Source organism: Alligator mississippiensis, chromosome 3, assembly GCF_030867095.1.
Source record: "Alligator mississippiensis isolate rAllMis1 chromosome 3, rAllMis1, whole genome shotgun sequence".
In the NCBI taxonomy this organism is placed as follows: domain Eukaryota; kingdom Metazoa; phylum Chordata; order Crocodylia; family Alligatoridae; genus Alligator; species Alligator mississippiensis.
Window position 1 is genome coordinate 282,186,138 of NC_081826.1, and position 13,450 is coordinate 282,199,587.

The window sequence follows — 13,450 nt, forward strand, 5'->3', positions numbered from 1 at the left end:
CTGTTTGACTCTGGTGACCTAGCAACAGAACAGCAGCCAGCTAATGAGCCCAGAGTTCCTCATGGTCCTGCTTTGGCACTGCTCTCATTGCTGAATGGAATTTATGACTCTCTGCCTTGCATGTATATTTTGTAGGAAGCTGGAACCACTAAATGAAGAGTCATGAAAGTTAAGAATTCCAAGAGACAGGACAGATGTGAGGTGATTAGCTCTGTACTCTGGCTTACCTTTGTTTAGATAAATAGTTGAATGCATGCCATCATCAAAGCACACTGTTCAGAGTCCTGGAAAGAAATGTGGCTTGGAATTGTAAGCCACAGATGATGGGAAGAGATTTGTATCCTCTTTTCTTATTTTAAGTCCCAGATTCTTATGTTCATTTACAAAATGGGCTTGTATCTGGATTTGGAAGAGTGTTGTTGCAAAAGAAGATGCTCTTAAAGGAATAAATCACATGTTGTAGTGTGAAGATATATGCCGTGAAGAAGAATAGAATCGTTTTTGTATTTGATAGATATTCATTTATTTCCTTTACTCTCTCCTCAAACTTCACACCTACTAACTGTGCGGGCCGGGAGCAGTCCGAGGCCCTTTTTTCGCGCGGCGGGCTGTGGCCAGCAGCCCGGACACGCCGGGCCGGGGAAGGCAGGCGGCATGCTAGAATTAGGCACGGAAGCTTAGCGGTTGATTTAAGATTGTTTACTTACACTGTAGATGGTCGCAGTGCAGGCTGGAAAACTTCCAGGAAAACTTTGCTTAAATCCCAGTTTAAGGACTTGGACAGAGCTCTGGATACACTCACACGAAGTTTGCTAGGCTCCGTGGAACTTACACGCAGGGAAGGGTACGTCGAGGGATTAGGCGGCGATGGAGAGAGGCGAGAGGCTGATCAGACCCCTGTAGCCTTCTTGATATACACGCTGGGTCCAATAGGCTCCGCAGTGCTTAGAGATCTTCACGAGACGTGAAGTCTCCTCCTCCTGATAGTCATGGAGTCCTCCAACTTGGGCGGAAACCGCTCAAGCCTCTTATACGGCTAGCTAGCCAATCGCTAGCTGCCACGTCGGAATAATTTAGAAACAGCCAATAGTGGGGCACAAATTTAAATACAAATGGCGGGAACTCCTTTGCACCGTGCATCTCCTCTCTGCAGCTCAGAAATGCACCCTGCAAAGAAAGCTCCGAGTGGCGGGAAGTAATTTAGCAGTGCCGAAGCACACACAAACAAAAATCACACCCTTGGGTTGTGACACTAACAATATATATGATTTATGGTAATTCAAATCAACATCACCAGTTCAGCTAAATATAATCCCTTTCTTGATGCAAGTCTGCAAATTATAGAAAGCTGTTACTAAAAAGGGGCAGAGGACAAATCTGACAACATAAGTATAAGAAATCTTCAAAGACAATATTATTCAAAGTTTTATGTAATCATATCACTCCTTTCTGGCATAAAGTCAAATAATAAAATATGCACTAAGAACAGTAAATGAGAAAATAAGTGGGGGGTGGGAGGGAAAGAAGAGAAAAAAACCCAAGTTCTGATTATTAACCATGTGGTCTCTAAACAGATGGCTTATATGCACTTTGGTAGAGGTACAGAATTAATTTAAGCAGCAGCCCTCTCTGGTAAGCAGGATTGTCAGACCTTCTTAGGAGTTGCTTATATACGATATACTTGGAGTAAGTCTACATATTGGTTTTGCATAGCCACTTCTGGACAGCATCTTGATAGAATGTAATCAAACTATATATGGTTATTGCTGTTGCCATTTCATTTGTCACTTCTTGAGGAAGTTTATGCCTTAGTGAATTCTCAGACTTCCAGCATGTTCATCTTTATATTATTCTGAGGAATGTTAAGTTTTGGTAAATGGTAAGCATTTTTCAGATAAACTGGTTATTATCTCATCTCAGGATATTTGGCTACTCTGCTACTAGATCTTAGTGAAACTTCAGCTTTTATACTACTTTTAAATGCATCTTTTAAAAACTGATTCAATTTCAAGATTTCAGTGTCCCTCTGTGCAGCCAGTATCAGCCACCGAGGTCTACAATAGCTCTGAAAATTAACTCATCATTTTGTGATTTTTCAAACGTCATTTGTACAGTTGGAAGGGCAGAAACACAATTTCTGTTTCTGCACTGTAAACCTCCCTTTGCCCATAAAAGGACCAGATGAAATGGCAATTCAAATAGCTGAAAGAGGTGGAGTCAACTAATAACACTTTATAACAACCAGCAGCCAAACAATGTATAAGGCAGGGGTGGGCAATTATTTCAGATGGAGGGCTGCTTAACGAGTTTTGGTGAGCTGTTGAGGGCCACAAGGGTAGCCCCGCCCCTTGACAAATGCCCCTCCACCTAGTCACCATCTTGGAACCAGAAGTCCCACCCCTAACCTTTGCCACTGGGCATCCCTCCTCTTGCTCGTAGAAGTACTCCTTTTGGGAAGAGGGTTTGCCATCTTAGAACTGGAAACAAACCCAAATTATATACTAAAAATCAAACATCCATAACAATATATTTTAATTTAATTAAAAATTTAGTTTTGTCCTGATTTGTGTTTGTGCTGTATATATAGAAGTGATTGCATAATAGCTCAAAATGAAGTCTTACTCTTATATATTGTGTGGAGTGTGGTGGGGTGTGCAGGACATAGATAGGTGTGTATGGGGTTTGTGGGGAGCTGTGGGGGGTGTGGATGGGTGGGTATGGGGGGTTTGTGGGGATGTGTGGATGGGTGTGGATGGGGTTTGTTGGGGGCTGTGAGGTCTGTAGAATGGGAGGGTGATTGGTGGTGTGTTTGTGTGGGTGCTTGTGTGTGGTGGGGTGTGTGTGTGTAGCAGGGAGCTGGGCTCCCCAAAGAAGCAAGTAGGTGGGTGTGTGGGTGCAGCGTTTGTGGGGTGTGTGACTGTGTGATCAGGCTCTGGGCAGCTGCACCAAAAACTGTCTGCCAGTGGCAAGGGAGAGGGACCACTTTTCCTTGTGCTGAGCTACAGTTTCTGCCCGGCACTGCTGCTGCTGCTGCTCAGCTCGGACGGGCGAACCTGGAGCTGGCACTGAGGCATAGGCTCAGCAGTGGTGGTGTGGGAGAGAAACTTCTGCTCAGTGTGGGGCAAAAGCAGGCTGTCCCCCTCACCACTGCCTGGTGCAGCTGCTCAGAGCTGTTATGGGGCTGTCCTGTGTCTGCTCTGTGCTGCTACTGCTGCCACATGGGGCAGCCCAGAAGCAGCGGTGTTGCGGCAGAGATGCAAGGCAGCCCCATGTGGGCTCCAGGCGGCTACACCTGGAAGTGCCAGTGAAGAGGAGGAGCTGTTTTTCACCCACACTGATCTGCAGTTTGTCCCGTGCTGCCACTGCCCAACCCAGACTGGTGAGCCCAGAGCTGGTGCAGGGTCAGGGCTGTGTGTACTGGTCCCTGCCTTTACTGCAGCACTGGGGGCAGTGGCAGCGGCAGCCTGAAGGAGCTGCTAAGGCAGTCCCACCGCAGAGCCACCCTAGCCCCGCTGCTTGCCAATGGGGTGGCAGATTGTGCCATGTCTGGGCGGTGCCTCAACCAGGTGGGACCTAGGGACCTGCTGCGGGTTGGACATAGGCCCTCCATGGGGTGGATTTGGCCCATGGGCTGGATTTTTCCCACCTCGATGTAAGGGAATGTCTGCACTGCTTCAGTGGTGAGCCTGGGAATGCTGCTGAGAAGCACGCACCACCACTTGGGTTCAGTGCACATCGAACTCAGGACTGAGACGGTCTCACTGGCTTATCACAGCCTTGAGACAGAGAACCTGTGTGTGGCTCTGGGCAGGTGCTTAGGGCCAGGCTAAACCAGCTAAACTGCTTCATCTCTGGACTGTGCTGATCAGTGAACAGGATTGTTGGTGGAGCTAGGTGAAGTTACATTAGCCAAGGATCTGGCCCATGGCACATATACAGAGAATGAGCAGTCTCTCCAATTTTGGCCTTAACAAGAGCTTCACCATAACAGCATCTTGAGAAGAATATTAATCACTTGAGCTAAATGAAAGAGCAGGCAGAAATGTTTTGCTTTTAAAGAGATGGCAGCAATGTGCATTTCAGTTAAACTGATGAGTGAAATTGCTGGTAAGAATCATGCCCTAGATTTGGGCTCTTAATGGTCTGTTGATCTCTAGAAATCTCATTTTCAAGAAATCAAGAAGCTTTTGCGGAGCCATGTTACTTTCACATCGTGGACACCTCTGGTTTTGCTGGCAAAGGAGATCCTATTCATGTTGACTCAGTCAGAATACTCATATTACTTTGCAGTTAGTCTAAAAAAAATACATGTACCTCTTGGTCACAGCCGGCATGAAGATTTCCTAGCTAATACCAGGCATCAGCCACTTCTCAAACTATTCATTCTTATTGAAATCAATAAAAAGACTTCCTCAGAAGGGGAAAGCTGCCTTTAAAAATGGAGGTGGGGAGGGAGGAGTCCTTCTATCAACTATGATGAGAGATGGGACCAAATGAAGCATGACAGAGGAAGAATCAAACTTCTACCTCGACAAGTAAGATGTCCATGAAAGCTGGAGTTTACCTCTTTGCTGTGAAAGAGATCTCTGTCTCAAAACCATGGCAAAGTGCAAGTTCCTGAACTGCTGTCTATAGGGATGTTGTTGTCCTCTATTACTCAATATTTTGGTATGTATCCCAAGAAACAGTGAAGAAAAACAAAATGCATTGCTTCAGTTTAGATCATGTTATCCAGAACTTCATAAATCTTTGTGTGTGTGAATTATAGCTGAACTACCCACAGCTACTGAGTTATTTCCTTAACACACTTGTACTGCAGATGGGCCTTATTTTTTCATGCAGGTTTTGGCACACAGAACTGGACTTCACTGGATTTTCTATATAGTTTAAAAACCCCCCAATGGTGCTTTAAAGCAAATTGTTGGTTCATTGTTATACTTGGCTAATTGGTTCTTTGCAAGCTAAATAATTCTTTTTCTAGTATTATTTTTTTATGCAGTGCATATTTCTGAAATTTGGAAAGATCAAAGTACAACTACAGACAGTTGCAATATGCAGACTTTCTACATGTGTATAACAAAGGCTCCTTTGTGCTGCTAAGTACAACAGAGCTACTTATGGGCTTCTCTGAACCTCAGGGCTGTGAAATATTGCACAGGTTGATGCAAGTTCATGACGTGATATTGTTAGTTAAAAATTGATCTAAATTCTTGCTCCAAATCATTTTTTCAGTGAAACACTGGGCTAAGTGATTTTTTTCATGGAAAGTTTTTTTTTTTTTTTCCCTGGAAGTGTTGATTCATTTTTCATTGGAAAACCAATAGCGATCTTGATTTAATTCTGTTGTTGTTCAATAGTCAGTGTTCTAGTTCTGAATTTTGATGGGATTTTTTTGCCACCTGTATTTTTGGTGTAGGCAAGAAGCCTTCATAACATCCTCAATTAAACTGTTCATTTGAGGCTAATATAAAGCATCTCTGGGCCTTTTCTGACATCTTTTAATTTTGAAATGACCACTGTTTGTCTTTTCTAACTAATCGTCCTGTCATAGTTTCATTGTTGGCCTTGTTGGTTGAGCCAGTGTTTAGGTCATCTTAGGATTCTAGTAAATGGTTAATGTCTTAAGGGCCACGTCTACATGAGACACTGACTGTGCAGTGGCTTGTTACTACTGCGGAGTAGCTCACTATTACACAGTAGTGTTGCGTGCCATGAAGCATGGTGCGACTCTACTGCACAGCGGTAACAAGCTACTGCACAGTCAGTATCACCAAAAAACTGTTCGGGGACGCTACTGTGCAGTAACTCTGGTTACCATGCAGTCATTTAGCAATTGCGTCTGCTAAATGACTGCACAGTAACAACTGCACGTTAATAACTGTGCAGTTAGTGTCTCATATAGATGCGGCTAAGGTCTCCAAAACTAAGGTTTGCTTGATGGTCAAACCTACCCTGGATAGTAACAAGAAAAGTGTAGAGCAAACTAGAAGGACTGGGAATAGCCTAAACTGATGAAGAGGTTGGGAATTATTTCCTGTATAAACCCATTATCTTTTCAGTCAAGCCGTAAACAGATGTATCCTTTTAGGTGGTTCCGATTGTCCTGGGTTCTGACCTGCATCAAAAGAGGAGTGGCACAGCCATTTACACATGTAGCCCTTCCACCCTGCATTGCTGCTCTTCGGCCAGTAGGTGGACAGCAAGAGCACACATCCTGACAGGTTTGTCCCTGGAATGTGTCACAGTCACAAAATACAATGTTCCAGGGAAAAAGCATTAGCATGTTTTATCTCACATACTGGAGATAACAGGTACTGGAAGCAGCACAATGGATGATTGTAGAATCCTGGGACAAAAGATTTTCACCTGGGAATAATGCTATGTTTTTAGCATCACGGTGTATCTTTTTGGTTAATTTGGAAGATAATCAAGGAGCGTAGAAATAAATCAAAATGGTAATGTACGAAAATGCAAGAAAATATAATAGAAAAGTGTTACCTACCTGTGTGCATGTGTGTTAGCCTGTGATTGAATGGTTAAAGGAAAAGTATATGTATAAAGATGTATGTTTTCAAGGAAACTTTGGATTTGTGTACCCTGGCATTTATCCCTTGAGCATTCAGCTGACGGTGAACAAAGGCTATTTGGTTCATACTATTAAACCTGCAGCAGTAGGGCTCAAAGAAGGGTTCTTGGAAGTTTGTCTGAGTTAACTGAAAGCTATTAAAACCATCAAGTGTTTCAGAATTGGCTTTTCTCAGAAATAGCACTACCTTTGGTAGCTCTGCATGGAACTGATTTGCGCTGTGTAGATTCTGCTACAAGAACAGCATGGTCACAGCCTCTTTGGGTTATCTCTGCAGGACACGGCATTGTACTATGTTGGCATATGCTAAATTTCAAACATTGGAATCTGCTGCACTGCACTGCCTAATTGCTCTTGTAAATCTGGGCCCGAGTGTTTTCTGAGAGTGAAGACAGCAGGTTGGGTCACACACAAATGAGAAATTTCCAGGAAGCCAATTGTTGTAACATTTTGTGATAAGCAGCCCCTCTTACTAAGTGGCATGTGAGAAAAGCATTGTGCTCAGAAACAAAACTCACTAATAATGAAGCAAGGTAATTCCACAGCAGATTCACTAGGGATTTACATTCTGACATAGTTATATACTACTCACGGTATTTGAAGCATGCTCCTTTGTACAACTGCTAGTAATCATCATGAAGAAAGTTGTTTGGCGATTCAATAGTTCACTTAGCCACCCCTTTGTGTCTCGTTATCTAAAATTAGATAATCATTTTAATGTTGATTAGAAAAGCAACCTAGTTCAAAATGTCTAAAAATGTTTTAGCATTAAAATGCCCATGTTAATAATCAACTTAACTGCCAACGATTTTGAAAAATTTATTTTCAGGAATGTAGAATGCAAGGTACTGTAGTAATGTATTTACTGTTCCTTAACCCTAACCTGTCAGATCCCTTTGCAAAATCATATCATACATAGAGTTGCAAAGCAATGTACCAAAATGACCTGGTATCCAGAAATAAGGACTGTACAATTCTGAATTGGGATTTGGCTGCAGGAGGCCTGTTGGGGAAATGTAACTTCTAGGGCCTGCTCTTTTGACTCAATACATCCTTGGCACCACTTCTTCACATGGACTTAAAGCTGCCCAGAAGGGAAACAGGGCTAATTCTGAGAAGGTAGACAGGTACATGAGTTCTCCCTGTTGCTTACCACCAGGCCCAGGTGACAGTCAATGAAATTAAAAGGTGAGAAATTCCAAACTGGTAAAAGGACACATATATTGTTGTTCGGCTGTGGAGCTCACTGCCTCAGGATGTTATTGAGGCTGAGGACTTCTAATTCAGAAAGAACCAGAGTATCCAATAAGTATTTTCATTAAGGGCACAGACGGAAGTTATGTTTGTTGTACAATTGGCCTCTTGAAAGTGCTCTATAGTTGTGCCCTGACTGAAATACACAGCTGCAGAGTACTTTAAAAGTGCCAGATTGCGAGACAAATTAACCCTTATTTAATGAGTGTTCAGATAAAGGCTTCCCAAAGTGGAGTGCTTTAATTAACTTGTATTTGTCCTTGACTGGGAGCAGCACTGGGCTGATGCAGCCAAGCCCTGCCCCTGGTGCTGTCTTCAGGATGAGAGGGGTGGAAGGGAGAGGAGAGAGCTCCAACCCACCCGCCCCATCCTTCAGTGTAGGCTGTACAAACCCCAGGTGGAGTCCCCTCCCCTCCCATCCTGAGGACAGCACAGGAGCTAGGGACAGGGAAGAGTTTGAGGGTGGCGGGGCATAGCTAGGGGAGAGGCCAAAGGGCAGCCTCTCTCTGCTGGATCAGCTCCAAAGTGGAGCTCAATCACCTCTACTCCCGCACCAAGCAGTAAACATCTGTTGGGTCAGGGGATTGCTGTAACTCGTGGTGCTTTCTGTAAATTACCATGAGTTACAGTGAGGAGCTGCATGTCTGTCAGCGCCCTAAGTGACAACACATGCTTTGCAAGGAACACCAGACCTTTTGCCTTGGGGCATAAACCAGTCTCTAAAGGTGTGATTATCCCATATCTGTTCACTGCTGTGTTCCTGCACATTTCTCTGAAGCATTAGTCACTGCTGTGAATGGGATACTTCTGTAGATGCACCTGAGGTCTGATTCGGTGTGGTCTGAGGTCTGACAGATGTACCTAAGATCTGATCTGCCTGTTCCCTTACCCATGTTAAGGGAACCCTTTGTCCCATAAATTGTCACTGCTCCTTTGTTTCAGCATAGGCAATATATTATGAGGCACACCATGAGTGGGTGGGAGCTATTGAACCAAGTGGGGAAACTGGTTAAAAGAAAGATCCATGGGGGAAATATATTAGCTTTAGATTCAATTATAGTTTAGCCAGGTATTTGATTTAGGAGACTAGGACTCCAACTTGGGAGGTGCTGATGCATTGTTTTAAGCAGACACATGGCCCCATTTACGTTGACTACCGCTAGCTCCTTGTTCCTTCACTGGTAAATACCTAGCTTAGGATCCTCTTTACATTTGCTGCAAGGAGGCTGGTCTGTCAATCTCACCTTATCTTCAAGACGAAAGGAGATGGATGTGCTTTTGAAGAGATCCACCAGTGTGGCCTGAAGCATACAAACAGCCTCCCTGCTGCACCTTTGAACTTTTCTCCTTCATTTGTTTGTCTTGAAGATAAAACTCCACAGCAGTTTTTGTAGAGAAGTCTAATGAGGACCAGTGTTTGCATAACAAGGCAAAGCTTCCTCTTTGAATGTCCAAGCTTCATTAAAAATAATTTATATTCTAGCTAATCTTCGACAGTGCATAAGATGTTCAGCCAAAGTTTGTTTTTACATAGTTTGGAATAACATACTGTTTGTTTTAAATGGTCGCTTGCAACTGATAGTGGTTTCAAATGCAACACAATGATATATTGTGATGAACTGTGGGTCAGCCAGGGCATGCTTTTGTGTCATTGACTGCCATTGCTTTAACATTCACCTGGGTCACTTATGCAATTAAGGAAAAAAACAGAAGAGTGATTACTTGGCTTTCCAGACTTCTTTAGCCCCTACACAAAACATTCTAGAGTCTGTTATCTCTAAAATCAACAAGTTCACTGAAACCAGATCAGATTACTTTTAAATTTAATTTAATGTTATAGAAAATAGGGTGCCAGTTGACTTTTTTGCTTAAATGGTTCTGACAATCACAAGCAAAGGAAACATTTTAAAAGAGCAACCAACCTCTTCATTTAGTGTCTCTCAAAGGACTTTATCCATTATATACACCTAGAAATGCTAATGAGAATCTTGGAGGTTAATCACAGAACATAGAAATGAAAAAATAAAACCATATATTTAAATATGATTGCTGAGTAATGTCTAGGAAGCACTTATGCTTTTCCTGCACCTAGAACTTCCTTGTAGCTAACAGCTCCAAACATTTCAGCCCCTATAAAGATGTTTAAACTTAAATGTCCTCTACTTACAAAATCTTAAGCAGTATACTCATCTCTCTACATAAAATATGTAATTAATCTCTCCTCATCTCTTTACTATATTGGAAATGAAATGTAACATTTAATCTGCTATGTACTAGTGTCTGAGATTCAACCTCTTCGGTTAGTTTACCCTGTAGTGACAGGTGTGGAAACACCTTTTGACGTGTCATGAGAGTTTGTATGTAGAGCACCAAGGCGAGGGGCAGACATTCAGAAAGCCTGAGCCTGAATTGATTAAATCTTTGCAGGTTAGTTTAACCTGACTAGGCTGAGTCAGTTTGTAACTGGACAGACATTCTCTCTGGACTGAGAAAATTCAGGCAAATGCCTTCAGTGGCTCAGGCTAGAAGCTGGGGTGTGCTAGGACAGCCCTCCCTCCTTCCCAGGCCCTGGTCAGGACACTCTGATTGGGGAGGGCTGCCTGCACCATCCCAGGCTTTTCCCCACTGGCTGCTTAAAAGGCAGGAGTGTTGCCAGTCTCCAACCCCCTGCTAGCACTCTGAGGTAAGCGGGGTGGGGTGCAGGGCATGCATCTGTTGATGATACTACTCTTTGAAAATTTCCTTCCCTGCTTCTTTATACTGTCTGCAGCAAACTGACAGGTGAGCAACCCAGCTGATAACAGTGTTTAACACCTCATTAGCAAAACAATAGCCTCTCTCCATTAGTTCAAACTCTTTTAAACACTGTACCAGCAGACCTGTTGATTAGCTCCAAACAGCCCTAAGCAGTCACTGTTCTGTCTGCCTGTCCCAGTGAAATTGGAGACATGCACACACAGAGACACCTCTCAGCATTAGCTAGCATACCACATGCCTAGGGTACAAGGGGCTAGGATCTGTGCTGTGGGAGATGGGGGTGGGGGGAATTCCTGCTTGTCCAGCAAGGGGGTGGGGGTAGGGCAGGGGGAAGCCAGGCAGACCCTGCTGTGTCTGCAGTCTCTGCCAGAGCTCTGGCCAGGGAGCAGAGGGGAGGGGCCAGTTCTCTGTGGAGCAGAGAGCCCTGCCCAGCTCAGAGAACATGCCAGGATGCTGGGGGTATCTGGTTTATCTTAAACCAGCAAGGGGTCTGGGACAGACATTACATAAACTGTTTTGAGCCAAATCAGTTAAGTCCGATACTACATTCAACCATAGATTCATAGAAGAAGGGTTGGAAGGGACCTTGTAGATCATCAAGTCCAACCCTCTGCCCTGGGCAGGAGAGAAAACTGGGCTCAAATGACCCCAGCCAGGTAGACATCAAGCCTCCTCTTCAAGACCCCCAGGGTAGGAGCCATCACGACTTTGCTTGGAAGTTGGTTCCAGATCCCAGCCGCCCTGACTGTGAAGTAGTGCCTTCGGATGTCTAATCTAAACCTACTCTCTAACAATTTGTGGCTGTTATTCCTTGTTACCCCAGGGGGTGCTAGGTGGAACAGGGTCTCTCCCAAACCCTGCTGGTCCCCCCTAGTGAGTTTATAGATGGCCACCGGGTCCCCCCTCAGCCTTCTCTTGTGAAGGCTGAACAGGTTAAGGTCCCATAGCTTCTCTTTGTAGGGTCTGCCCTGCTGTCACTGGATCATGCGGGTGGCCCTCCTCTGGACCCTCCCAATGCTGTCCACATCCCTCCTGAAGTGCGGTGCCCAGAACTGAACACAGTACTCCAGCTACAGCCTGGGCAGTGTCACATAGAGGGGGAGGATCACCTTGTTGGCTTTGCTTGAGATGCATCTGTGGATGCAGGACAAGGTTACGGTTAGCCCTACTGACCGTGACCTCACATTGTTGGCCCATGTTCATCTTGGAGTCAGTAATGACTCCAAGATCTCTTTCTGAGAGAAACCAGGTTTATCTCAACCTGGTTTTGGCCATTTTCAAACTGGTTTATGTGCACCTAACATCTGTTCTGTTACAGGTTTAAACTAGTTCCTGATCACTTAAACTGGTTTATGTGTAATGTCTATCCCTAGCCCAACAGTGTGCATGTGCTTTCCATACATATGAGCCTGGTTTTCAAAAAGACTAATAATTTTTCATGAGCCACTTTCTGTTCAGGTGTCCATTTTAAATACCATAAAAAACACTGATTTTTTAAGAGACTGGTGGACAGAACTTCAAGAAAATGACATCTCTTTTAAAGTGTTTTAAATTAAAACTCCTCAAACTGTGTCTAAAAAACCTGCCTTGGAGAGGCAAACTATTCTTGTTGGACAAAGCAGTATCCCTTTTTTCATCTCAACTTTCTTCAGTTTTTTTAAGAGAGTCCTCTACAGTTCCTCACTTCTCCCTACTGTATTTCCTATAAACACGGTCCTTTTAGATACCCATTCATCCCATTCAAATAAGAGCCAAGGAAAGCTCTGAGTGGCTGAGTGGAGAGACGGGATACTGAGGGATCTGGAGCCCTAAGGACTTTTTTTTGCTCTTGGATATCTACATATCAAGGGTGAACCAGGCCTCTCATTCTGAGAGTTACTGCTTAGTGTTTATTCTAATACATTAGATTTCAAATCCCTACACATATCCATGAAGATAAATCACTAGGTTATGAATCAGCCTTTTGAATTAATTGTGCTTATTTTTTTATGTTGCGATCCCTTCTCAGATGTAACTTGAAAACCCTTCTCTGACTTAGAAAGTGCTTTCTCGTCTTATTCATCTCTGTGATTCACACTGATATTTTAAAAGGTAGATTCTCCTTTAAAAAACATTTTTATATATTTATTTTTATTTATTGTCTTTCAGGAAAAAATGCTGTAAGGGTTATAAATTTGTGCTTGGACAATGCATCCCTGAAGGTAGGTTACTTTCTTGTTCTTACATTACATAACTCACTTCTTATTTCTTCTGTTTTCTGCACTGTTCATTTGGGAAAATAATGACCAAACACAGACGTGGTTGTATGTTGTGTACCCATGAGGAAATTGTTTAAAAAATAATATCAAAGTTTGTCTCCAGCATGTTTCTTTTGGGATATTGGGTCTTAATTCTACCTAAATACACTTGGTTGCAAAGATCTTGCAATACAAACAAGTTGCTCAGAACCCCTGATGACTTGCCATTTTCACCTTCATAATCAAGTTCTCCATTATCCACATGAAGCGCTGGTAAGACCCATGACAAAAAACAAGTCCCGAGAAACTCTTAAGTTTGCCCAGGACAAGACCCAGCACAGTGAAACAAAGGATGACATTTACTTGAGATCACTGCAACAGGGGCTGCTTGTTTCACTGTTCTGCTTTGAGCTCTGAGCTGTTGTTTGTGAGTAGAGCTCGTGATTAGCCTTGGAAGGAGCTCCTATAGCCCCATGAACTTCAGTAAACTTTCTCTGAGGGCTCTGGACCTTTATAAGCTCAGAGAATTACTTTCTTATGTAAACTTATTTACTAGCTGAGGTTCCCAATATCCAGTTCAGTCACCGTTGTATCTCATAGTTTCATAGTTGGTAGG

General features: G+C 43.4%; 1 protein-coding gene across 2 annotated transcripts in view; it reads left to right on the forward strand.

Annotated features, from left to right (window-relative positions):
- CCBE1 (collagen and calcium binding EGF domains 1) overlaps nucleotides 1-13,450 on the forward strand; it is a 197,055-nt gene that overhangs the window by 127,770 nt on the left and 55,835 nt on the right. For both annotated transcript variants that reach the window (XM_059725254.1, XM_059725255.1), the window contains exon 3: nucleotides 12,746-12,798. In XM_059725254.1, coding sequence (XP_059581237.1) covers nucleotides 12,746-12,798 — 53 coding nt within the window. The remainder of the gene's footprint in view (nucleotides 1-12,745; nucleotides 12,799-13,450) is intronic.